General features: G+C 34.6%; 2 protein-coding genes and 2 long non-coding RNA genes across 5 annotated transcripts; 1 reads left to right on the top strand and 3 right to left on the bottom strand.

Moving 5' to 3' along the window:
* Nucleotides 1-9,485: 9,485 nt before the first annotated feature.
* On the top strand, nucleotides 9,486-10,848 carry LOC117910350 (protein FAR1-RELATED SEQUENCE 5-like). Its single transcript, XM_034824428.1, has 4 exons — nucleotides 9,486-9,515; nucleotides 9,601-10,026; nucleotides 10,151-10,648; nucleotides 10,735-10,848. The coding sequence occupies exons 1-4, from the start codon at nucleotides 9,486-9,488 to the stop codon at nucleotides 10,846-10,848; spliced, it is 1,068 nt and encodes a 355-aa protein (XP_034680319.1).
* A 2,789-nt stretch (nucleotides 10,849-13,637) lies between these two features.
* Nucleotides 13,638-14,263, bottom strand: LOC117910351. The gene is made up of 3 exons (XR_004650654.1): nucleotides 14,152-14,263; nucleotides 13,968-14,068; nucleotides 13,638-13,868 (listed from the first exon to the last, which is right to left on the bottom strand). It is a non-coding gene; the product is annotated as an uncharacterized LOC117910351 (long non-coding RNA).
* Nucleotides 14,259-15,030, bottom strand: LOC117910352. 2 transcript variants are annotated; one of them, XR_004650656.1, is made up of 3 exons: nucleotides 14,757-15,030; nucleotides 14,415-14,507; nucleotides 14,259-14,292 (listed from the first exon to the last, which is right to left on the bottom strand). It is a non-coding gene; the product is annotated as an uncharacterized LOC117910352 (long non-coding RNA). The 2 variants fall into 2 exon arrangements; XR_004650655.1 differs by lacking the exon at nucleotides 14,757-15,030 and adding an exon at nucleotides 14,586-14,624.
* Nucleotides 15,031-15,847: 817 nt separating this feature from the next.
* LOC117910349 lies at nucleotides 15,848-16,555 on the bottom strand. Its single transcript, XM_034824426.1, has 3 exons — nucleotides 16,339-16,555; nucleotides 16,094-16,240; nucleotides 15,848-16,000 (listed from the first exon to the last, which is right to left on the bottom strand). The coding sequence occupies exons 1-3, from the start codon at nucleotides 16,501-16,503 to the stop codon at nucleotides 15,848-15,850; spliced, it is 465 nt and encodes a 154-aa protein (XP_034680317.1). The 5' UTR covers nucleotides 16,504-16,555.
* Nucleotides 16,556-26,110: the final 9,555 nt, after the last annotated feature.

Raw genomic sequence — 26,110 nt, 5'->3', positions numbered from 1 at the left:
GTCTTACTGTTGTGGCAGTGAATCTCCTTGCATAACTGCCATAACAGAGGGATGTTTAAATTAGCTAAAAAAATCAGTCACAGCATAAACATAAACACTGAACCTTGGCTCATCCTGGTCAGTTTGTAAAACATAAACACTTTTTCAAGGACTGCTGTGAGAAAACACAAGGTAAGATCAAGTTGAGTCAAATTGAAAGTGGTTGAGAATTAATTCATGGAGTCTCAACCAGGTTCAGGTGAAAATAGGCAACATACATATCGTATCTACGCCAACATCTGCATTAAAATCTCTGTGATCCATTTTCAGCACCAACGAGAGGAGGTCAATCTGAAGTCTCTTTTAAGGAACTTCCATTACCTAATTCACAAGTTACACAATTATTTTGAGATGATCTAATTGTGCCAAAATCGAATTGAAATAGTAACTCAAGAATGGTTTTAATAAGGACAAAGATGGCGAAAACTTAGTACGATAATTATGCAAGCAGGCAACCATATAGCACCCTAGTGTATTAATGAGTAACCGGTCGACCGGTTTTCTGCAACCGGCTGAACTGTGCACTCGACCGGTAGACATGGTCATTTATTGATGCACCTCCCAAAATGACCAGTGGCTACCGGTACAAAACAACGTTCAGCTACCGGTTGATCCATTTTCTCGGACCGGTTGGTAACTAGTAGAGAATAAAAAAATTGGGTCATTTTTATTTATTGAATAAACTAACACTATTTATCAATGATATTTAACTTAAAAGTGGTTTAGTTCTTAACTTAAAAGTAGTTTAATATAAATACTTTAGAGGTCTAATGTAGACTCCTTGACGTCTACAACCTTTACATGTAACATGGAAGAGCAAAGAAATACGAAGGCAACTAGTAAGGACTATTACAGGTTCATATTATGTTTAATATTACAAGCAATGTAGACTTCTTTGAATGTTAGGAGCCTCATATTTACAAGGAAACATCATCAGAAATAGGTTCAATGTCGTACATTTTACATGCCTATTCAATTAAAAGGAGGTCTCCCAATTTTAAAAAGAGGGTTCAATGGTTGAAAATGTTCACACATTGATTATTTTAGACAACAAATAGCCTTATAAGGACCTTCTCCATGCCAGCTTAACCTGTTATGTACACTACAATCAGTCTGTATGGCATTTATGTGGTTAATTGGAAAATTAAAAACTAAAACAATTCCTCAGAAGGCCCCCCAGCCTACTTCATCGCCTTCTCTATTCTAATACCATATTGGCACATGTTGCAGTTTAAAAACAGGTTATGATTAGGCTGCCCAGTCCCCAAACCCACCCTGACTGTTATCCTTAAATGTAATGGAAAACAGGATCATGGAGACAATCCCAAAGGGTTAGGACAGGGTTTGCTTGGTAGTAGTACTCCTGATATTCTCATGCACATGCATTATTAATGCATAATTGTTACCTTAACTAATAAAGAGCAGTAAAAACAATCTGAGTGGAACTAAGCCATATGCATCAACAATTTCCTGAAAAGCATAAGTAAATTTGTTAGTGCGGAAATAAGTTGGTGGCGACTCTATCGTATGCAAAACTGGAAAATGGCTCCAACTTGTGAGTTGGAGTCAAATGTTGCCCGCTGCAATGCATCCTGAATCTGCAAAAATCAGGTCCAGAATATGTTCATGTTGGATCACAACCATCCCATCAAAACATCCATGCAATGAAGGCAAACTACCTGTTTTGTTGCAAAAGTGGGACTCCACCCCTCTGCTACAAGACATTTTTTCGTTACATCATGCTAAGCATGTTTAGAGTATGGTAGATGGATTTTTCCTTCCTCAGCTTAAGGTTAAAAAGAACCATATCAATGACTGAAAATAATTTAAATAAATCGCAATCCTGCATCTATGAATTTAAGATGAAGTATTTGACTTTTAGGTAAGCACAGAAATACATTTGTCCATGCTACATCAACTACAAAATTAAAATTCCATCAAGTAAAATAGAACAACCAAAAGGTTCCACTGCTCAAATTGATCGCTATGGTCTGTAACAAATTGCCACGGTGCAACAGTCCAACATCTATTGTGGTGTTTAGCTCTGACAGTCTTCCTGAAACCTAAAATTTGAAGTGGATACAGATATCATTTCATATCATAAAGGTCGAAATGTTACACAAGAAACACAGAAAGATACAAGGAATGTAATAAGGCAATCTCCAAAGAACTGCAATGTAATATGAAAAGAGACAAATATTGATGAATAATACAAGGAAAAAGGAGTTTGTAGTGTAGCATGAATGAAATTGATGTGGCATGTCTGATTGACAAGAAAAGAGATGTCATTGCACGTAATTCAACTATTTTGACTGAAGAAAAGAGATCTCAATGCACAGAATAGATACCTGAGAAAAGAAAATGAACTCATGATAGTAAGAATATCATGAGAATGCACAAAGAGAAAGCAACATATTCTTAATCATAGGCATGCTTGCCTATGCACGAAACTTTTCAAGGGAATATGATGTGCATTTGAATTCCACTATTCCAGTAAAGACCATCCTTTCTTACTCATCCTTGAGTAAAAAAACCAGGAAAACCCATGAACCACAAATTAATTTATGTCCTTCTTGTGGCCATATCAATAAAATGTCATAATATGTACATGGGTGTTCAGTAGTACAGCTTCACCTTTCTAGGCTGATACTTGATAGTAGCAGACCAACTGCCATCAGATGATCATCCTGAATTTAAATGAGGTGAGGATCATGCGAAGACCATATCATGTGGTACATGCTATGATTTTTACCATAATACTGCTTCATTATTGTAGGTTTGAAAGTGTCATAACCACCTGCTATGAAATGATTGTCCTGAATTTGCTGAGAATGATGCTATGGGAAGAGTACATCACTCCAAAAGTCAAACAGATAATTAAGTGGGTGCTTGGTAAAACTTAATAATTATTACTTAATGACTTAAGTTAACTTTAGATTAAATTGTTTTTAAGCTGTTAATTTAAAACTTATTACTTATTTGTTATTTTAAGTATTAAGTTGTTTGGTAAAATTAACTTAAAATTTATTTTAAGTTATTGAATTGACATATTTACCCCGTTAGTTGTAATTAATGTTTATAATTAAAAAATTTAACTAATATTTATTTTCATTAATTTTAAGCAATAAATTGTTTATTAAACATCTATACTTAAAAGTATTATAGATTTGTAAGATAAGCTTAAAATACTTACTAGAAAAAGTGAATTATGAATTTAAAGTCATAGATGTGGGCAAATAAGACAAAAAAAAAAAAAAAAAATTGGGATTAAGAATAAGTTAACTATTTTGAATTAATACTTAAAATCATTTTTAACTTTTAAGTTGTGATATTAAGTTATTTTAGCAAATGTGTTTAATCTACTTGATTACTTAAAATTAAGTTATTAAGTCACTTTAAGTCATTAAGTTGATCTACCAATCACCCTCTAATCCACAGTCAAACCAGCTCACTCGCTCCCTAATTTTAATCATCCCCCAGTTAGTTAGAACTTAGAAGTGTCTCTACAGCAATTTTTATTGACTAAATGAGCAATATTAACTGCAACCAGCACTAACAGCCACTGCATAAAAATGGTGAAAATTCGTCTACAACTGGACCATCAAGTCCTTTAATCTTCTAGCAAGACTAAGTTTTAATCCTAACTAAAAATAAAACCACTTTTAGTGTAAACTGGTCCTTTGTCAGTTGATTTACTATTCTTGTTGATCTGAAGTTAGAATATCAAATTAAAGGAATAATTCTCAATGTCATACAAAGATATGTAATCTACATATCTCAATGATCATTTGAGCTTGTTTTCCAAGGTCTTCAGGAAAAGAGTAGCGATTTGCTCCAAAAGCATCACATATCTTAAGAATTTTGTTCTTCACTTTTTCTCTAGAGTAGAAAACCACAAATACAGCAATGAGTAACCGGTCGACCGTTTATTTGCAACCGGTTGACTTGTGCACTCGACCGGTAGACACTGGTCATTTCTTGATGCACCACCCAAAATGTCCAGTGGCTACCGGTAGCAAAACAACATTCAACCGGTTGATGCATTATCTCGACCGGTTGAAACAAAATTTTTTTTTTCCAAACGCAAAAATGGCAAATTGCTACCGGTAGCAAAAATTCCTCATCCCCTTGAGAATCCAAATCAAGATTTTGTTTCACTGCAAGTAAAGTGCCATCACAAAGTGCCATACAATGTATTAAGGCTAAACCGGTCGACCGGTTTTGTTCAACCGGATGACCTTGGACCTCGACCGGTACACACTGGTCATTTTTGATGCACTTCCCAAAATGGACAGTGGCTACCGGTTGAGAACCAATTTGCGACCGGTTGAGGCTGTTTCTCGACCGGTTGACACTGCCAATTTTTTTTTTGCAAAACCAAATTGGCCACTTGCTACCGGTAGCAAAACAAACTAATACCGGTTGATGCATTGCCTCAACCAGTTGAAACTGCCCAAGTTTTATGAAAAAAAAAAATAGTACCCTCACCATATTCGTAGACATTATAGTAGATTAGAGCAAGGGAGGAGAATACATACGTTTTACGAGGAACCAATACTCAATATAACCTTCCTAACGCATGATTCTTCTATGCTTTTGATGGAAATAGGCATAACCTTCCTTTTGCCATCCGAAACCAGGGATTACAGACTCAATATTTAATGGCACCCAAATGGGAACCTAAATTATGTGATGTCCACCAACAATTTTAAATCTACAGAAGAAGGTTTAAAGAGATGAAAATAACCTATATATGAAGAGCTATAAACAAAATAAGCTAGATATAACATATACATGTAGAAGAAAATACATCATCATCAGCATTGAGCGAATACATTTACGCCATTTATGTGAATGGTCGATCACTACATCCATAAGTAATACGAGAAGTCATAATTACAAAAGGTCATTTATATTAGCCAAATGTCCAAAAACAGAATGAAACTTTAATAACTATAAAACTAGTACAAAATGTAGAAGGGGTCATATATGGTCTGGTCCATGAAGCGGGAAGTGGGATCGCAAGAAGACCATCATCTCATCATGCTGCCCTCGTATAACTTGCATACCCTCTTTCACTTCCTCGTGTAAACCATCAATGCGATTCTCCAGAGATGTCAAACGTCGGTCATTGGCTAATACAATCTCCTCCAAGCGGGTACGAAGGGAGCTAATCTGGGCATTGAGGTTATCTGATGCCTCAGAGTCGTCCGGTCCAATTAGTGAAGGATGATTTGTTAACGCCCTAGCTCTTACACCACCTGTTGACGGTATTTGTGTGACATTTGCTTTTGCAGAAGTTCTTCCCTGTACATCCTGATCTGCATATTCTTCATCCTCGAGGACCCATTGTCTGAAGACACATCAACCTCTGAGGGGGGAACGGAAGACTTCCTTGCCCATGAACCATCTTTCTTCCGAACAAAATGCATGCGCCGAAGTGAAGCCCGATCATATGTATCAAATGATTTGAGTTTTTTCCCGTCTGTCTCATTGCGCAAATTGACATTGAAGTATTTGACAATCTTTGTGATAAACATGCCATAGGGGAGAACTGAATCTTCGCTGATTGAACATGCTTTCATGTGTTGGAAAATTATGTAACCAATATTAACCTTTCTTTCTGTGAGAATGCTGTCAACCAAAAAAGCCTCCAAGAAAGATACATCATCTCGGTGCCCTCCTTTAGGGATGAAAATGTACGATATCATGTGATGTAGGATACGACTCAACACAGTCAACAAATGAGAAGTTGGTCTACTAGATCTCGGTATCCACATAGCCTCTGTAGAGCTTCTGCAGGTTTGAAACCTTCCACCCTTGGCCACTTCTTGGCTTCATACAAACAAACCCCTTCATTTGGAATGTCTAAAATCTGACAAAGTTCAGCAACACCAAAACGATCTGTACACCGTTAATCGTGGTAGTAATGGGTCCTTCATCTTCGAATGTCATATTGGAGTAGAAACATTTGACAACCTTGGGAAAAACGAACTCTTTGACGGAGACAATAGGAAGCCAACCCATTTTCGCGAAAAGCACATCGAAATGGAAATAACTGAGCTTTGCAAAATCAATGTTCCTACCCGGGATTACGGTCCGATTCGCAAAATGAAGATGAAATCGTTGGGCTAGGTCAGGGGTTGCGAACGTAGATCGATCAAAGGTGGCCTTCTTACGAACCTCCGACTTGCTTCGACGGCCGGCCGTTTTCCTTTGTTGGTGGTGCTTTTGCTCCATCGGAGGTGTGGTGGTTGCTGGGCTGGCTTGTTGTCGGTCGGAGGTATTTTTCTTGGTCCTGCGCATCCTTGATACCGCCGTTTTCTTCCCTTTCAACCGGTGGAGGATGCTTCGACCGGTGCTCGTTTTGGAGCCATGAAGATTCCGAGTGGCCTTCAGGTATTGCGTGAGGATGAAGAAGACTGGAGTGGAAGACGGACGGGTTCAGATCTTGCGCGAGGATGAAGAAGAATGGAGTAGAAGACAAAGGGGCTGAGGGTTACAAGTGGTTTGAACGTCGGTCGACCTTCTTAGTATATGGAAAGACATCCAGTTTATGAACTTATAATTTCTATTTAATTAGCTTAATGTCTTACATTATATTTGCTACACTTTTATATATTCCATATGAGCTCATTTAACCTATAATGGATTAAAAGAATAAATATTTTGATGTACCTTAAATAAATTAATTGAAGTTAATTTCACAAAATTTATATTAAGGAAAATAAAATATGACAACCTTTCTGATATGTACAATATAGCAAAATGAACTCACTAAGATATAGTCACACCTGTTAGATTAAAATTGTAATTAACTAACATATACTACCATAGGGCCATTAAAATTAATAATGGTTGTATGACAAATTGTTCGAATAAGTACGATATACCATGGTGAGTGAAATAAATTAATGAATCTGAATTTATTTAAAATTTCCATAAGTAGAATATCATAACATATCTCATTTTACGTAATTAAGTCTAATTAACTAACATTTCTCATATCTAGGATATATTATGAAGCATTAATTAAAAATAAATTACGTTAATTCATGAAATAATATAGTATAATGAACTCACTAAGATATAGTCACACCTATTAGATTAAAATTGTAATTAACTAACATATAGTACCATAGGACCATTAAAATTAATTATGGTTGTATGACAAATTGTTCGAATAAGTACGAAATACCATGGTGAGTGAAATAAATTAATGAATCTGAATTTATTTAAAATTTCCATAAGTAGAATATCAAAACATATCTCATTTTACGTAATTAAGTCTAATTAACTAACATTTCTCATATCTATGATATATTATGAAGCATTAATTAAAAATAAATTACGTTAATTCATGAAAAAATATAGTATAATGAACTCACTAAGATATAGTCACACCTATTAGATTAAAATTGTAATTAACTAACATATAGTACCATAGGGCCATTAAAATTAATAATGGTTGTATGACAAATTGTTCGAATAAGTACGATATACCATGGTGAGTAAATAAATTAATGAATCTGAATTTATTTAAAATTTCCATTAGTAGAATATCATAACATATTTCATTTTACGTAAATAAGTCTAATTAACTAACCTTTCTCATATCTAGGATATATTAGGAAGCATTAATTAAAAATAAATCACGTTAATTGATAAAAAATATAGTAAGTAGGAAACGGTATGAAAACATAGTTACAATAAATGGGCTAAACAACAGTAAGAAATGTCAATATTATCAATTAAGTCCATATCTCCCCTTTATATTTTGTTAAGTTATACATATATCCATTTCAAATGGGTCAAAAAATATCAACATTAGGCTGACTTTCCCACCTGATATAAATGCTATATTTAATGGCACATAAAAAACTGGTGCAACTATCCAAACTATCAACCACTAAGTGTACCATTGTGGTGGTTGGTTTTCAACATGTGGCAGCCTATTAAAATATGTAATAACTCCATCAACCAACCACATACATATGTTAGTATATATTTGGAAGGGAACATATTGTAAGGAGCTTGGAGACTGAACGAGGTCTGATATATGTTGGAGAACAGGTTACAAAAAACATCCAGAAGACAAATCTTCAGGTGAAGCTGCATCACACTTGGACTTTCCATTTTAACGGTATGATCTTTAACTCAATAAAGAATAGGTAAACAAATCCATAATACATTTTTTAAGCTGAATGCCCTCATCTTTCAAATGTATGGGGAAATTTTCCCAAAACCTAGTACTGATTTTTAAATGGTATGTAATGATGTTAAAGAGTTTGGATTTTGATTGTCTATAGCACATTGTTAGTAATATGCATCACTGATCTGTTGAACAGTTGACATTAATTTATTTAATATAAGTGATTCATGTTGGCTGTAAAAATCACACAATCATCAAAATTATAGGGTAATACATATTCAACTGACTTAAAAGGAGAGAATCAACCTTAAGAAATGTGTATTATTGACTCCCAATATGGGGTAAGTTTGGAATTAGTTTGGCGGTGTACCCAAAAGCTTCCATGCTTTTACATAGAATTATATAAAAGTGATTTTCCATGTTTTTAAAGAATGTGCATGAGAGGTAGTAATTATTGTGACTGACAAACTCCTTGAAGATGGCAACTAAGATTAATGATGGAATTTTTGTTAACATAGTATGCCTAAATAGGGCAACATTCTAACGTTCTGATAAGGAATGAAGGCCTTAATGAAATGAACAACGAAAAGAAACAATTAGCTACGCGTTAACATGTATAACAGTTAAGATGTACCGGTCGACCGGTTAATAAGACCGGTTGAGAGATTTTCTCAACCGGTAGACACTGCCGAATTTTGTAAGCACATCAAAATGCATCCGGTGAATTGTAGGTCAACCACTTTCTTCCACATTATAATAGCTTAGAGCAAGGGAAGAGAATAGATTTGGTTTACGAGGAACCAAACAATTGTACCGATTGTTTTTTTTATGCTCATCAAGACCAACAACACCATCCCCTACCACAAAAAAGTTGGACAATCTGAAATATTGGTCTTGAACAAGGACCTCCAAAAGCACTACAACCTTAGCCTCAACAGCAGAACCATGTCTAGGAAGTTGAATTTAACTATTACTTCACTTGGTTGTCTAAGGTCAATATAAATTATGGTGCGTTTCTGTATAGATGTCAGACGTCGATCATTGTCTAACGCCATCTTTTTAGGGTATTGGTGTCGCATTTGCATTTTCACAAGTTATTTCCTCAACATAATGATTTTTAAGTGATATTTAATGATTTTAAAAGTATTGCTTATGATTGTGTATAGCAGAGAAGTATCAATTTTGCAACATATGACCTTTTAAATTGAAAATCATGGGGAAATTATCACGTGTGCAGTCTAAACCGGTTCTATAATTTCTCAAATTCTCAATTTGTATCAAAAAATGAGAATAGATGACGTTGTCGAATTCGGTTTATCTTCAAGTATGCAATCAATTGATACAAAAGTGATATGATAATTTGTTAAAGTATTATTGGGGCACTTTTTTACGTTATTTATGTAATGTAGATGATGCAATCGGTGAAGGAGAAAACAATCAAGCGGGAGTTTGAAGTGAAAGAGGAGGACGTCGTCAATGACGATGCATTTATCGGTGGCACTTACCACCTGGGTGGAAACGGTTTGAAAGAGAAGGTGTTGAAGGGTATTTCAGATGAAGAAGTCTACAAATTGCAATTCGATTGCATAGATGAGGCTGGAACATTTTACAACATGTTAGCAAAAGTAGCCGGATTTAGTATTCGAAAAGATGATTTGAAGCGAGACAAGAATGGAGATATAATATCTCGAAAGTGGGTGTGTTCTAGAGAAGGACAGCGAGCGACAAAGTTTATTGAAAATGACAAGCGACAGCGTGAGCCACGATCATTGAGTAGAGTTGGATGTGAAGCTGCATTTCGTGTAGGCTTGAATAGGAAAGATGGAAAGTGGATTGTAAAGGAATTTATAGGAGATCATAATCATAATTTGGTCGATGCTATCAACACACAATTCCTTCGGTCTCATCGAACAATAAGTAATCCAGATAAGGCACAAGTTGATGTTTTGCGTAAAGTAGGTGTTAAAACACACAAATTATGGACTATATGGTCAAACAATCAGGGGACATGAGCACGTCGGTTTCACACAAAAAGATATATACAATCATGTTGATGCAATGCGTAGAAGTGAAATTAAAGACGGTGATGCAGAAGCGGCATTGGCTTATTTGTGTGGAAAGGCAGAAATGGATTCTTCATTTTTTTATAAATTCAACATTGATGAAGAAAGTCGACTAGCAAATTTGTTTTGGGCTGATTCAACTGCTCGAATGGATTATGCGTGTTTTGGAGATGTCCTAGCATTTGACACAACCTATAGGACAAATGCCTATAAAAAGCCTCTAGTAGTGTTGGTCGGTGTTAATCATCACCACCAAACTGTTGTATTTGGTTGTGCGTTATTGATAGATGAAAGTGTTGGGACATATGAATGGGTGTTGGAGACATTTCTTGAGGCAATGATGAATAAGAAACCCATATCTGTTGTAACCGATGGGGATAAAGCTATGCGTAAGGCAATCAAAAAACTATTACCCGATACGTGTCATCGATTGTGTTCATGCATTTGCAACGAAATGCATTCACGAATGTGCATATTAAGGATTTCTCAAGCATATTTGCAAGGTGCATGTTCATGCGTGGGAATGAAGCAGAATTTGAAAAGGTTTGGCATGAAATGGTTGCAAATTTGGGACTTAATGAGAATGTTGGGTGACCGAGATATATGGGAAACGTAAAAGATGGGCAGAGGCGTATTTACGTGGAAATTTCTTTGGAGGGATGAGAACCACACAAAGGTGTGAGAGTATGAATGCATATCTAAATAGATTCTTAAAAATTCGTTTGCGACTGTATGAGTTTGTACAACAATTTGATAGAGCCATAATGAGAATACGGCAAAACAAGGCAAAGGCAGAGTTCGAGTCGAACAATTCTTCACCAGTGCTTTCAACCAAACTATCTATAATTGAAAATCATGCTGCGACGGTATACACGAAAGAATCTTTCCTTAAATTTTGTGAGGAGATGAAGAATGCAGAGTTATTCTTTGTGGTAGGTCTTGTAAGTGATCATTCAATGCGGGCATACACATTATCTAAGTTCAGACACCCGAACTTAAATTGGGAAGTACAATTTTGCCCGGATATTGTAACATTAAAATGCTCATGCATGATGTTTGAGTCAATTGGCATCCCATGTTGCCACATGGTGGTGGTTATGAAGGTGGAGCATTTGGAAGAGATTCCTCAGTCATGTATTATGAAGAGGTGGACAAAGTTAGCAAAGGTGTATACAAGATCAGTACGAGTGAATGAGACGGATAACGACATGGATCGGTTTGTACGATATGGTTCATTGAGTTCGATGTACAACAAGCTCTCCTACTTTGCGTCAGATACGTCATCTTCATTTATAGAGGCCAAAAATGAAATACAAAATTTGACGGCGAGAATGGAGGAACTCTATAACTATAATTTGAAAGGGAAGAAAATAGCTGCAGATGGAGCGACAAGCAATAACCAAGTTCGTGATCCAAATATTGTGAAGACTAAAGGGAATCCAGGCAAAGTGGCAATGAATGTTCAAAAGGGAAGACGATGTAGTCGTTGTAAAAGAGTGGGTCACACAATTCGAAAGTGTCCAGAAGCTACAATCCCTGAAAATGCTCAGCCGGGTTATATGGTATGTCATATTCAATTAAAAATTGCCCCTAAGATTAATTTTGGTAGGTGTACTTAAATAAATGACTTGCATAATTGTTTTGATGGCATTATGAGTACGTAGGAGGAAACTAATTTGTCTTCCCAATGTGACATTCAAATGGAAATGATGCCTTCAACAAATTCATCAGTTGACATTTTTGCAAGCATACATGTATGTACAATAGGCTTGTTATATAATTTCCAAACATTGATAACATCTAATTCAATAATAATTGACAACACTTAATTTTTGAAAAATGCAGGGAATGTTAGGGGAGCATTTGTCGAATGACCGATCTGACATGTACATAGATTGTGGTGAACTTAATAATGTAAGATCGGGAATAAAGAAACACTTTTGACATGAATTTGAGCTATGCATTATTTAATGATTAGGTTTAATTAATTGGAATGGAATTGGACAGCTGAAAAAAACAATGGAATGTGCATGTGCAGATAGCAGGATTTCAGCAACATGAACAAAATATGACAACACCATGTCAAGGTGGGGATCCAAACAAATATCCAAATATGGTGGAAATGCAACCTTTTTTTTATTCCTTAACGGAGTAAGGGATGGTAGGTATTAAATCAGTATTTTTATTAGTTGACGTTATCGCTTCCAGTAATGTGTACTTTTAACTTGACTATTTAATGAAAAGTTTGAATTTTGATCAAGAGTCAAGTTGATTGATAGACTGCAATATCCTCTACATTTATAATTTAATTGATTACAAGTGATAAAATGATTGGTAAATGGAGAAAACGATTCATTTATATCATGTCGAATAAAACGGTTAATTATGCGGATTTAATTAAATTCAATTGTGGTTAAAGTTTGACAAATTAGGTGGTTATGAGTTAACTATAGGAAAGTAATCAATATGATGTGTAATTCATATGAAACAAAGGTGTCGGTTGAGGGAATTCCTCAACCGGTTGAGGGATTTCTCCACCAGTGGCTACCGGTTGAGGAATTTTCTCAACCGGTTGAGACAATTTCTCAACCGGTAGCCACTGGTGGAAAAAATCCTCAACCGGTCGAGAAAATTCATCAACCGGTTGAGAAAATCCCTCAACCGGTTGAGGTGTTTTTCCACCAGTGGCTACCGGTTGAGGAATTTTCTCAACCGGTTGAGACAATTCCTCAACCGGTTGACACTGGTGGAAATTGACTCATCCGTTTGGTACATGTGGTCGACCGGTTTGGTCGACCGGTTTCATTTAGTTAAAACAACTGGTTAAAAAACCATCAACCCATTGAGAAAATCCGTCAACCTGTTTGCTATATTTGTCAACCGGTTCCCACTGGTCAAATCATTCGTCAACCGATTGAGACAATTTCTTCATTGATCAACCGCTTTCCACAACTCTAAAAATTGCTTACTCCCTTTAGAAAAATCTTCAATCACTCAATTGAACGCCGACACCGGGTCATTCTGCATCCAAAATTGTTTGAGGTGGTTGGGACAAATCCTGAATGAGTTCACACTGCATCCATAGATAAATGAATATTTTTAGCATAGATGTCATTCATCAACCGGTCTACTAATGTACTAACTATATATTTTTAGCATAGACAAATGAATATTTACAAATCTGATTAGGTTAAAGATCGTACAAATTCACACATGTCGAACATGAATGATACCAATATATTACAATTTCATTTTGCCTACCATATTGAAAGAAGAGTATTTGGATATTCAAATAAAATGGACTTAATCATTAATAATGTATGGTCATCGAATCTCACAACTTCCCAATAAACATGACCATATGTGGAGATGGAAATGATAAATATTAGAAAAATAACAAATATCATAATAATAATTTTTTCATTGCTCGTGTCGACGTCTTTGTACAAACAATAGCCACAATGGTTTGTTTTTCTCTATTTCCCTCGTGTAAAACTAAATCACATGCTATTTCTCGACGTATTTTAACGGAATTACAAAAGTCGGATCTCGTCATCGAATCACCATTTTTGAATCTCTGCATATGTCTAATGACATGCACTCCACAGTCCCACCTAAGAAAGAGAAAAGAAAAGCAAAACAACTTATTGAATGGTTGTCTAATTATACATCAGAAAAAAGAATATTAATGTGAGTTATGTATTCATACTAACCCATTATCTTGGGTCGGAATCGAAGGAGCCCAATCAATGGAGAATTGGAAGACATCTTTCCCTATGTCATACAGTTTGAAGAACGTTTGACAAAATTCAACCTAATTTATTTTGAAAGTGGTTAATAAATATAGAAGAGAAAAAAAAACCAAATAAAAAGGAAAACAAAAAGGAGAAAGCATACCACTTTTTTCACACTCTTAAACCGGAACTCGTCCCGACTCTTCGATCGTAATGAATCCAAAATTTGGATATCAAAGTCTTTGAAGTCAATGACGCACAGATACCAATGACTAGGGCAATCGTCATGCATTGGAATAAATAGCTGTAAAGATAGGAAAACAATATATATGACTTGGGCCACAAAAAATATAGTATATTATAGGTGAAAACGATATCTACTCTAAATTGCATATATGCAATTAAACATTACAAATAATTACTAACCTTCTCGCAATCATCCAATTCGCTAATGTACTTACTCACGATGGATGTTTTTCTATCGAAAAAAGGATGAGGACTCCCGCACAAAATCATTTGCTAATAAGAAAACATAATACGAACATTAGTATATTGTACTTAATATGTAAGTAAACAACAAGAGAAATATGAGCTTACTGAAAATGTCGTGGGAAGATAGCATCTTATACTTCGTATGCCTATGAATTGTCTTTCAAAATAATTTAGCTTTGAGGCTTCTAGATTTATTACCTGTTGTTGAACAATAACTTCAATAAATTTATTTAACTAATATAGCATGCATTTGATATAAATGAAGTAGGTACTTACAACATCCATCAAATTTTGTCTAGGACGTAAGCAGTGAAAATCTCCACGAACTCCATGTTCATGACCAAAGTCAACAAGAACCTCACTAAAATAATAATATGTTCAAACAAACTTGAATAAATTGGAAGCATATGAAGGCTAAAATTGTAACAACACATCTATGAATGTTCTAGACACGACAAACCTTTTTGACAATGCTCTATTGAAAACATAATCAGCGACAAGAGATTGAAGTACATTGAATGATTGAGTATCCACCACGTCTTCACGAATGGACATGGGGATTGACTAAATCGAAAACAAGACATAATTATTAACTATATATGTTAATTATCAAAAATAAGAACAATGATATTAAACTATTTGGATTATACCTCTGATGCTTCGTGTTTTACCATCTTCCTTAAATCGTGTACAAACGGGGAGACCTTGAATTTACTTGGTTTCCTATCCCTTGATGTACGTGTTTTCATGACATGATTAGGATAACCACATAGTGCTCGTAATGGTTCCTAATATGGAAAATGCCATTAATATACATCTATTTACTATGTAATGGTTAAGTAGTTGTAAAGAAAATAATTTTTTCTTTTATATGATACATACCTTTCCATAATCTCTTCTACTCCTTTTGCTTGGAAGTGGTAAAATATTTTGATTTTCGTCTGGAATGATATGCACTTCAATTGATGTAGCACATGCATCTTCATTCTTTTCATTCAAGTCCTCAGTGCATAACTTCTCATTTGACAAAGTGTGAAGATAATGTTCATTCACATTCATATTGTTCGTATCTTCCAAACTTCTCTCGCATGAGAGAATGTCATTCTTCATTCCTTCCTCGTGCATTCTCAAAGGTTTTCCGCTTGACCTAAGGAAGAGACCTTTCAGTGTAGTATAATTCTCCTCAAATTTAGCCAAAATTTGATCACAACTACTACTACTTGCACCATAAGCCATATCAATTAGATGTGTCTTTAATTGTTGAAAGGTTTTATCCATCTCCATTAAGTTCCCACCATTAACCTAGTGATATATACGAACGTGATTAATAACATCATAATACAAAGGTTCAATGCTAATATAGATAGTCACGATGAATATTGTAAAACACTTACTCGTTTAATAACATCTTTGTTTAGATTGATTACAAATTTCTCATTGTCCTCATTCTCACTCGCCATTGTCGTTGCATTTCCATCAACGCAATCCCTTATCTCATTTTCTATCACCCATATTTTGAGCTACAATATATTCATCAAAATATAATACATATCAGATTTTAAATCACTAAAAACTTAAATCAATAGTAAACGACTTTCAAAACTATAACTTACATTCTCATTTGCATATCCACCAAGTTTTTTCAATCTTCGTTTCCTGTCCAATACTTCATCATCTCCCCAAGCAGTAATCCGAGGAGAAGGTCGAGTATATAGCGGTAGAAATTTCTCTTCAAACGATATATGCCCGTGGTAGAATAACTACGAGTATATTTGACATAGATATATAGTTAGTTCATAAATTATATTAAAACAAAATCGTATTTCACTATGATGTAAATTAATTACAAGGACATTACCATTAAAAACAATATGCAACCGCAAACCCCACTTTGTTGTTTCTTCTTAAACTCTTCAATCCCGTGCACAAGATAGGACAACACAAATTCTGCCCAATTCATCTTCTTTATTGAATCGATGTCTTCCACAAGATGTAAGAAGGAACGATTCACAAAAAGCTTCATTGTTGGGCACAATAATGCACCCAACACAAATAATACAAAACGAACTTTAAAATCGTTTCCACCCTCTTTCTCCTCCCTAATTTGATTTTCTAACATCACTAATGGAAATCGCCCTTTTTTATCACAATATTTTTTACATAAATCATTCTTATGGCTAACATCTTTGTTCAAGCCAATCTTGAACCCTCTTGCCCTCAATCCCATAATAAATTCAACATCAATGGGGGATAATTTGATACAAGTATTATACAACTTTAAGATATAAGTGTTCGGATTAAAACTATTTATCAACCAAAGACATAACCCATGATCAATTTTCCTACATCGAAGTTGCAAGAGGCTACCAAATCCTATTTCTTCTATGGCTGCCTTTTGCTTTGGTTCTAATTTTTCAATCACTCTAATCACTCGCTCGGGAGAGCATCGAGTCTGAAGATATAACTGAAAAGATACACAAACATCAAACATGTTTACATTAATATAATTTCCAACAAATACATAAGTAAAGAAATTAAATATTCATTACAAAAAAAAATTACCTTTGGAACCACACCCTTTTGAAGTGAATATTGTTTTGAACTTTCTTTGGACTTTGCCATGAAATTTTCTTTTTCTGCTTTTGAAAGTGCATTCCACTTCTTGCCCAATTTTTTCCTCAACTACATTAATTGGTCACATAATTTAAATTCTATTTTTAAAATGTAATTATATTAGACATAGCAATATTACTCCTTACATCATCGTTTATCTTCACTCCTTTATCCTTCTCTTTCATCATGGCTAATTGATCGTTACTACAAAACAATTTCAAACAAATTTAACTATAACAACCACAAAAATTACATTAAAAAACATATTATTTTACATATTTCTATTTTCCCTTACTAGTAATGTATCCAAGCGCCAATAGGCCTCTTTAGATTTCTAACAACTTCAAGACCATCGCGTTCGCTCCTAAAAATTAAATCAAATCATTTAAGTCAATTTTTATAATATGATTTCGGATATAATAAATCAAACATACTTTCACTACCACTACAAAATCCTCCCTAAATCTATGTACATTTTAAATGGTCACAAAATTAGCATATCAATTATTTTCAATCTCCAATTATGGATCTAACCACATTATTTTCATTAATGTCATCAATCCATAAATCTCACAAAAAACATGAAATATAATGGCTACAATATTGTAAAACACATTATCAATACTCACATTTTTTTTCCTTGATATAGAACTCGGCAAATAAGTACGACACAATCGCCTTTCGATTAACAACAAATTGTGTCCTTTTTAGCTTTCTTTCTCTTAGGACTACATGTCTTCTTCTTCTTCTTCCGGCTATGTCTTCAATTCGGGTCTTCAAACCACGAAATTTAAAAGCCGAAAACACCCCTTAAACAAAATATAAAATATGAACAAAATACAAGGGTTATGGATAGGAGGAGGGGGGGGGGGGGGGGGGAGCAGGGATATCGTACTCTTTACTTCAAAACCCGAAAAAACCCCAAATATGAAACCTAAATATGGACATAATCAGAGGGGATACTAAAAAGCCAGAACTCGAAAAGATGTCCCCCGAAACAGTTACAATATCTCACTCGAAAACACCCAATAACACAAAAACATCCAACAATACACAAAAACAACTTAAAGCACCTGAAAATAACAACCGATGGAGATGAGCTGAAAACACAAGTACCTGGAGAAGAGCCGAGTATGGAGAAGAGAGGAAAATAGAGGAAAATATCGGGAAACTCGGTAAAAAAGGGAGAAAACAGAAACTCGACTGAAGATTAATGGTGAGAGGGGTCTCTATCTCCTTCTTTAGTGCTTTCTTTCCCCCATTTCTTCATTGTCTCGCATTTGCCTCTTACGTTTCTTCCGAAGATAGGATTTTTTTTTTTTTTTTCTGGAGTAGACTCTGGTTTTTAGGTTGGTTTTAAGGTTATTCTAGAGTTGTTTGAGGTGGGTTTTGGAAGATGATGAGATTGTGAGTGAAGATTGAGAGAGGGTTGTGATTGTGGAGGCGGGCTGGTGATAAATTTGGCACTGGACACTCCTTGAATGAAGAGAGGAAAAAAGAGGAAACTCGACCCGGCTGTCGAGGATGAGTGGAGATCAGAGCACGGGGACACAACCGACTATGGAGGACAAGACGGCCGCCTATGGAGGAGTGTGGAGATGAGAGCACGAGACACAGCCAACCATGGACCTATGGAGAAGTGTGGAGATGAGAGCACGAGACATAGCCAACCATGGAGGAGAAGACGCTCAGCTATGGAGGAGAAGACGCTCGGCTATGGAGGAGAAGAGAGGGAAAAACAGGAAAAGAGGGGCTGAGAGGGGGAAAGAACAGGTATAAAATGAGGGAAGAGAGGGAACAAACGGGAAAATGGGCTGAGAGGGGGAAAGAACAGGTAGCCGGTTTTTCTTTTTTCATTTTTTCTTTTTCTTTTGAATGGCTGAGATTTAATATCTTTCATCCAACGGCTACAAAAAATCTGAGGTATGGTACCTCCCTCAGCACCATAGAATTTTCCTAAAATTAATTGTATATTCAAACACAATGTGGCACTTCATAAATGAAATTATGGATTTGTTTCACAACATTTTTTAAAATGGTCCTTGATTATTTTTAAAAATAAAAATTGGTTTGAAAACTTAAATATAAAAAATAATTTTCTTAGCCTGTTGTTCTTTATTAGTATTAGCATATTTTCCACTTTGGCAAAATATAGAAGTTTCTAAAATATTTTTATATTTTGGATTCTTTCTCAAAATATTTTATATATATAAAAAAAAATCTCAAAAGAGTTGAAATGGATTCTAAAAAATAAACTAATTTTAGTATAAATTGTTAAAAAAAATTGCTTTTATAAGAAAAAAATAAAAATTGGGTAAATGCTTCTAAAAAACTGTTCTTTAGTTGAGAACATGTTTCAAAAAGGAAAAGTTGTTTTGAGGATAAGGGTGTTAATGGTCCAAAAGAAAAATTCATCTTTTGCTAAATTTCATGGTTGTTATCTAGAGAGTGAAATAAAGAGAGAGAGAAAGAGAGGTGTGGGTAGACTTCTCAACCTTGGGTATTCAAATCTTAGGTATTGTTTGTTTGTTTTTTTTTTTTTTGTTGAAAGTAATTTACTTTCAAATTTTAGATTGTTTGTCTTTTTACTTTTTGTCTTCAAATTGATAAATGGTAGTTTTTTCATTCATTCTTTCATTCGTTCATATACAGAGTATATATAGAGGGTAACCATTCTAAGAATGGGAAAGAATAATACAAGGAAAGAATGATATAAGGAAATAATAACTAATATCCTAATATCTCAATATTCCTAATATCTTAACTTTCCTAATATCTAAACATTCCTAATATCTCAACACTCCCCCTCAAGTTGGTGTATAGATGTCACACATGCCCAACTTGTCTAAAAATTTTGAGAACACTTGACTTGAGACAATTTTGGTGAGGATATCGGCCAATTGATCTTCTGATTGAATCTTAGGCAATTCCACAATCTTATCATCCAACTTTTCCTTAATGAAGAATCTATCCACCTCGACATGCTTTGTACAATCATGTTGTACTGGATTATGAGCAATGTCACATGCGGCTTTATTGTCACAAAACAATCAGATTGGTTGCCTAGATAGGTAACTTAAATCCTGTAAGAGGAGTCTTAGCCATAATGCCTCACAAAGTCCTAGAGCCATACCTCTAAATTCTGCTTCTGCACTTGAACGAGCGACGACATTTTGTTTCTTACTTTTCCATGTCACAAGATTACCACTTACAAAGGTAAAATAACCAAATATAGATCGCCTATCATCCACTGCACCGACTCAATCAGCATCAGTATATACTTCTATACTCTGATGATCAACATTTTTAGCAAACAAAATTCTCTTCCCAGGAGCATTCTTCAAATACCTTAAAATACGCATGACTGCATTCATATTTTCCTCTCCAGGATTATGCATGTATTGACTCACTACATTCAATGCATAAGCAAGATCTGGTCTTGTATAAGCTAAGTACATTAATCTCCCCACAAGTCTTTGGTATCTTCCCTTATCGGTTGATACTTGACTAGGCTCAACACACAATTTCAGACCTTCTTTTATTAGTGTATTAACAAGTTGACATCCTGACATTCCAGTCTCCTGTAAAAGATCTAAGGCATACTTTCTTTAAGATAGAAAAATTCCTTCACTTGATCAAGAAACTTCAATCCCAAGAAAGTATTTCAGATGACCTAGATCTTTCATTTCGAACTCTCTAGATAGATAATTCTGCAGAGCTTTTCTTTCTTCAAGATCATTTCCTATAATTATCGTGTCATCCACATATACGATGAGTGTCGTAATCTTACCATGTTGTTTTTTCAGGAACAAAGTGTGATATGAGTTACTTTGACGATAGCCAAAAGCTCTCATTGACTTTGTGAACCTTCCAAACCATGCTCTCGGGGATTGCTTCAACCCATACAATGACTTCTTCAATTTGCACACCTTCTAACTTTTCTGACACCATACATCCTGGTGGAAAATCCATATATACTTCTTCAGATAACTCGCCATGCAAAAAGGCATTTTTCACATCGAACTATTGTAATGGCCAATTCAGGTTTGTAGCTAAAGACAGTAATACTCGAACTGTGTTGATCTTAGCTACAAGTGCAAATGTCTTTGTGTAGTCAATTCCATAAGTTTGAGTATACCCTTTTGCTATCAGTCTTACTTTAAATCGTTCAATACTACTATTTACCTTGTACTTCACAGTATAGATCCAACGACACCCAACTAGCTTCTTTCCTGGTGGACATTCTACAAGTTCCCATGTTTCATTCTTCTGCAATGATTTCATCTCTTCATTCATGGTTGCTTTCCACCTTGGATCAGCTAAGGCTTCCTGCACACTATTAGGAATAGCTACAGTAGATAATTGATATACAAATGACTTATTTGATTCAGACAAACGATGGTTAGACACATAATTGCTCATGGGATATTTGACTTTGGTAGACAATTCAGGTTCATAAGTGGGTTTAGGAATACCTCTATTATGACGGTGTGGTAACCGTTTCGTGAATGGATCAGGTTCCAAATTAAGAACACCCTCAGTAGACGATGATTGGTTTGGTATTTCAATGAAGGCATCTTCGGACCAAAATTGTTCAAATCGTTTAATTGTACCGTCTTTCCCATCTTCTATCACTTCTTCAGCTTTTGGGTGGTCATTACTACTTGGTTCTAGAGTTGTACCACTCATATCCAATTCACCCACTTCCTGGTTCACTAGTTCAGATTGTCCAGATTCATCCTCCTTAGAAATATGATAATTATAATCGAGAGTTTGAATTTCCTTATGGTACTCCCCCTGAAGTTCAGAATCAGATGAAAAATACATCGAATCTTCATGAAACCCCACATCCATTGTAATAATCATTCGTTGAGTTGGAGGATGGTAACATCGATATCATTTTTTATGCAATGCATATCCAATAAACACACATTGCAATCCACAGGAAGTTAACTTGGTGCGTTGGTGTTTGTGTAGATGCACAAATTCCACGCAACCAAAAACACAAGGAGGTAGATTTGTGACGGTTGGGGCAACTACGGTATTAGTAAGAGCTTAGAGAGGTGTTTGGAAGTCATTTGAGCTGGAAGGTACCCGATTGATCAAGTATGCGACAGATGTGATTGCTTCTCCCCAATAAGATATCGATATTTTTGCTGTTATCAAGGAAGCACGAACAACCTCTAACAAGTGCCGATTTTTTCGTTCAAAGACTCCATTTTGTTGGGGTGTATTAGAACAAGTAGTTTGATGAATGATGCCATGTCCTTCCAAATACTTTTGAAGATCAGAACTCAGATATTCTTTACCATTATTGCTATGCAGAACCCGAACCTTTGCATTGTATTGAGTTTCAATCATTTTATGAAAATTTTGAAACAATAAGTTCACTTCATCTTTGCTCTTCATCAAGCATAACCAGGTCATTCTGGTACAATCATCAATAAAAGTAACAAAGCAACGTGAGCCACTCAAAGTTGGGACTTTGGATGGGCCCCAAACATCAGAATGTATAACCATAAAAGGAAGCAGACTTTTATTTAAAATTAACGGAAACGAAGCACGATGGCTTTTAGCCAATTCACAAATATCACAACGAAAACCAGAAATATCACTCTTTGCAAACAAACTAGGAAATAATTTTTTTAAATAACCAAAGGAAGCATGTCCCAGACGTCGATGCCACAACCAAATTTCAGACTTTTTCTTCTCCCCCTCAGATCTATCTGCCATCAAGGTTTGTTGCAACTTATTTGAATCATTTGATTGCAAGTCCAAGTAATAGAGTTTTTCCCGCTTAATACCACAACCAATCGTCTGTCTTGTTTGGATATCCTTAATAACACAAAATTCAGGCCAAAAAATGACAATACAAGATAAGGCTGTAGTGATCTGAGAAACTGACAAAAGATTGTAATATAAAGATGGAACAACTAAAATAGAATCCAAATTCAAAGTATCAGTAAGAGTTAAGGATCCTTCCCCAATGACTAGGGTTGTGTTACCATTGGCTGTGGAAACAATTTTTTGTGAGAAAGGTTTAAGGGGTGAAACCCTTCTAGAATCAAAAGTCATATGATCTGTAGCACTAAAATCAATTATCCATGCACTATTAATAATAGGTGTAGAAGTATTTAAAAACTTACCACCATAATCTGTAGCGGCTACCAATGCAGAGGCTTTCTCAGCAACATTAGCCTCTGTTTTTATTTCGGCAACAGTTGCAGTCGAGGTTTTCTTAGAATCCTTCTTCCGTTGATCACGATTATTATCATTAATAACAAAGTGGTGATAACCTAAACATGATCTAAAGATTCATGGTTCAAACCCTCGGTTCCTCATTATTTTCCTGGTCATACCAAGAGTCATTGCTTTGAAATTGTGGGATATCCAGATTGGCGGGATCAGTCTTATTGCAGTGAGTGCATTTGAAGGTTGACTTATCAATATTAGGGCTTGTCTTAGGATGGTTGATCGCTGTCGGACTACCATAGCGACAAAATATCCAGGATTTCAGTTCCATGACTCTGATACCATCTTCAAATTGATAAATGGTAGTTTTTTCATTCGTTCATGTACAGAGTATAGATAGAGGTTAATCACCATTCTAAGAATGGGAAAGAATGATATGAGGAAATAACAACTAATATCCTAATATTTTAATATTCCTAATATCTCAACTTTCATAATATCTAAACATTCCTAATATCTCAACATTGAATGATATAAGGAAAGCATTCCTAATATCTCAACATTTTGTTAGTTTAATACTTATTTCTTAATTTTTTTATTAAATAGAAAAAATCAAAATATTTGGTTATTTTTTTAATGACATGTTTTTCTTTACTTCTTAGTACTTAATAGAAATAAAATATTAAAAAACAAACAACTTGGTACTTAACACTATTAACCGTCATTTAATTTTAAATTTTATTTAGAATTAAGTAAAAAAAAACATACTTTACCTTAATCACTCAAGTTTTTTTTTTAAAAAAAAAAAAAATTGATTATCTAATATAATGCAATAAACTCATTTTATTTACACAAAACACTTTGCAAAATGAAATTTAGTGACTGTTGATAAAATTTTTGAAACAATTCTCAAATAATTCAAGTAAAATTTGTTTGAAAATTCAAACATGAGAAACTTTTTTTTTTTAATTTATTCTCTATGAAATTAGTGTATGCAATGCAAAAGTTTTTAAAATATTTTATATATATATTTCATTCCAAAAGCGATATAAGTAAGGATATTTTGCACTTATTGTAGTGAAGCTTGTTTGATTTCAAGGACTCTTGTTTGAGTAGCTCCTTTGCAAATTGTTAGTCCAAGAACCACTCTTCTCTTATCAACTGAAAATTGAACCCATTATTGGAAAAAACTAAGTGTTGATTTTGGGTTCTAGCCCCCTTTTTCGTCTTTAATCTAAAATGGCTATTATAGCTCCATATCTAAGCAAAATTTTGTTTTAGGAACCATATTTGTTACAATTACCATTGATAAAATCTAGTTATTTATCTATTTGGGTAGTTAAATTCTCTATTGAAATAGTATTTGGTTTGCATATTGCTTTTTTGTTGTTGTGGTGGTGGAAGAGTAGGAGGAGAATATATTGAACAGGTTTTTCTAAGGCATAAAAAAAAAAAAAAAAGGTACTACCTAATTAAAAGTAGCCTCAAGGTTTTTTTCTATCTTGTAGTGATCTTATTCCTTCAAACACAAGTGTTATTTCTTCGTCTTAAATTTCATTTCTTTTTACCTTGAACTTATTTGTCCATACATAGGTTTTTTTTTTTTTTTTTTTGATGGTCTAGATTTAACCATCGTTAAGGGCTCAGATTTCAAGTTCAATATGATACCGAATGGATAATTTATAAATTTTGAAACTTAGTACATGATCAAGAAGAATTTCATGTCTCATCATGCACATGAGAAAATGTGTTAAAATTTTAATTTATTTCAAGTTCCATGAGATCCCATTTTGTTACGAGTTATTGTGTAGATTTTGATGTTGATGTTTTCTTGGTTCTTTTATTGAATAGAAAATGATTTAGGAATGTCTCTGAATATTTTTATATTGAAACCTTTGAATATTATAAAGATGTAAATGAATATGAAATACAAGTGGGAAATGTTTAGTAGATAAAAAAAATATGATATTGTTTCAAAACTCATGTTTTTCAAAACTCATATACATATATATTTGGTACTTTCTTTTTCTTTCTAATTTTTTTTTGTTATTCCCTGTAATAGTGGATTGATTTATCACATCTAAGGATATAGGCATACTATTCCTTGTAATAATGGATTGATATTGTTATTCGTTGTTATAGGCATGCTTGGATGAATCAATAACAACACTAAACTCTTCCAATGAAACAAACCTCGAAACATTTCCCAATTGGTTTTGAGTATAACCTCCCATGCCATAATGATATTCATGAACACTTCCATCATACTAAACTTCCAATCTGAAGTAAATTGATTTTAGTTCCCCAAATATCAAGCATCTTAAGTTGCACGAGTGCTTCTATTTCTATTGGGAGTTTTGTTGGGAGAAAGTTGAACACAATATCACAATTAAAATAAACCATGCATGCACCAGAATTTTTAACGTGGAAAACCTCCTTAATGTGAGGAGTAAAAACCACAGGACCAGAGTCCACTCAAAAAGCCTTCACTATCAACCAAAGTGAGAGTCACAATCTGTCCCAACATTAATTAGGGACCATCAACAACAACAATCATCAAGAAAAAAAATTCTTGGCTTCACAAACATAAGCACCAAATAATAAAAGAGTGACAAAAAGAGATCACAAATTTAGTGCTCTGTTTGGGTGTAGTAACCTGTCTAGAAAAATCCAATCGATGATCAATTGTTCAGATTGATGAACCATGAGTTTCAAACCTCCTATTGAAATTTCACCTCAACAGACTAGGGATCAAAGAGATATCACTCTTTGATGAAGACTGCATAGAACCGAGATGTTCTCCTCTCCTTTTCGTCCTACTCTAT

Source organism: Vitis riparia, unplaced genomic scaffold (genome assembly GCF_004353265.1).
Source record: "Vitis riparia cultivar Riparia Gloire de Montpellier isolate 1030 unplaced genomic scaffold, EGFV_Vit.rip_1.0 scaffold720_pilon_pilon, whole genome shotgun sequence".
Lineage (NCBI taxonomy): Eukaryota > Viridiplantae > Streptophyta > Magnoliopsida > Vitales > Vitaceae > Vitis > Vitis riparia.
This window is presented reverse-complemented; position numbering and strand designations above follow the sequence as displayed.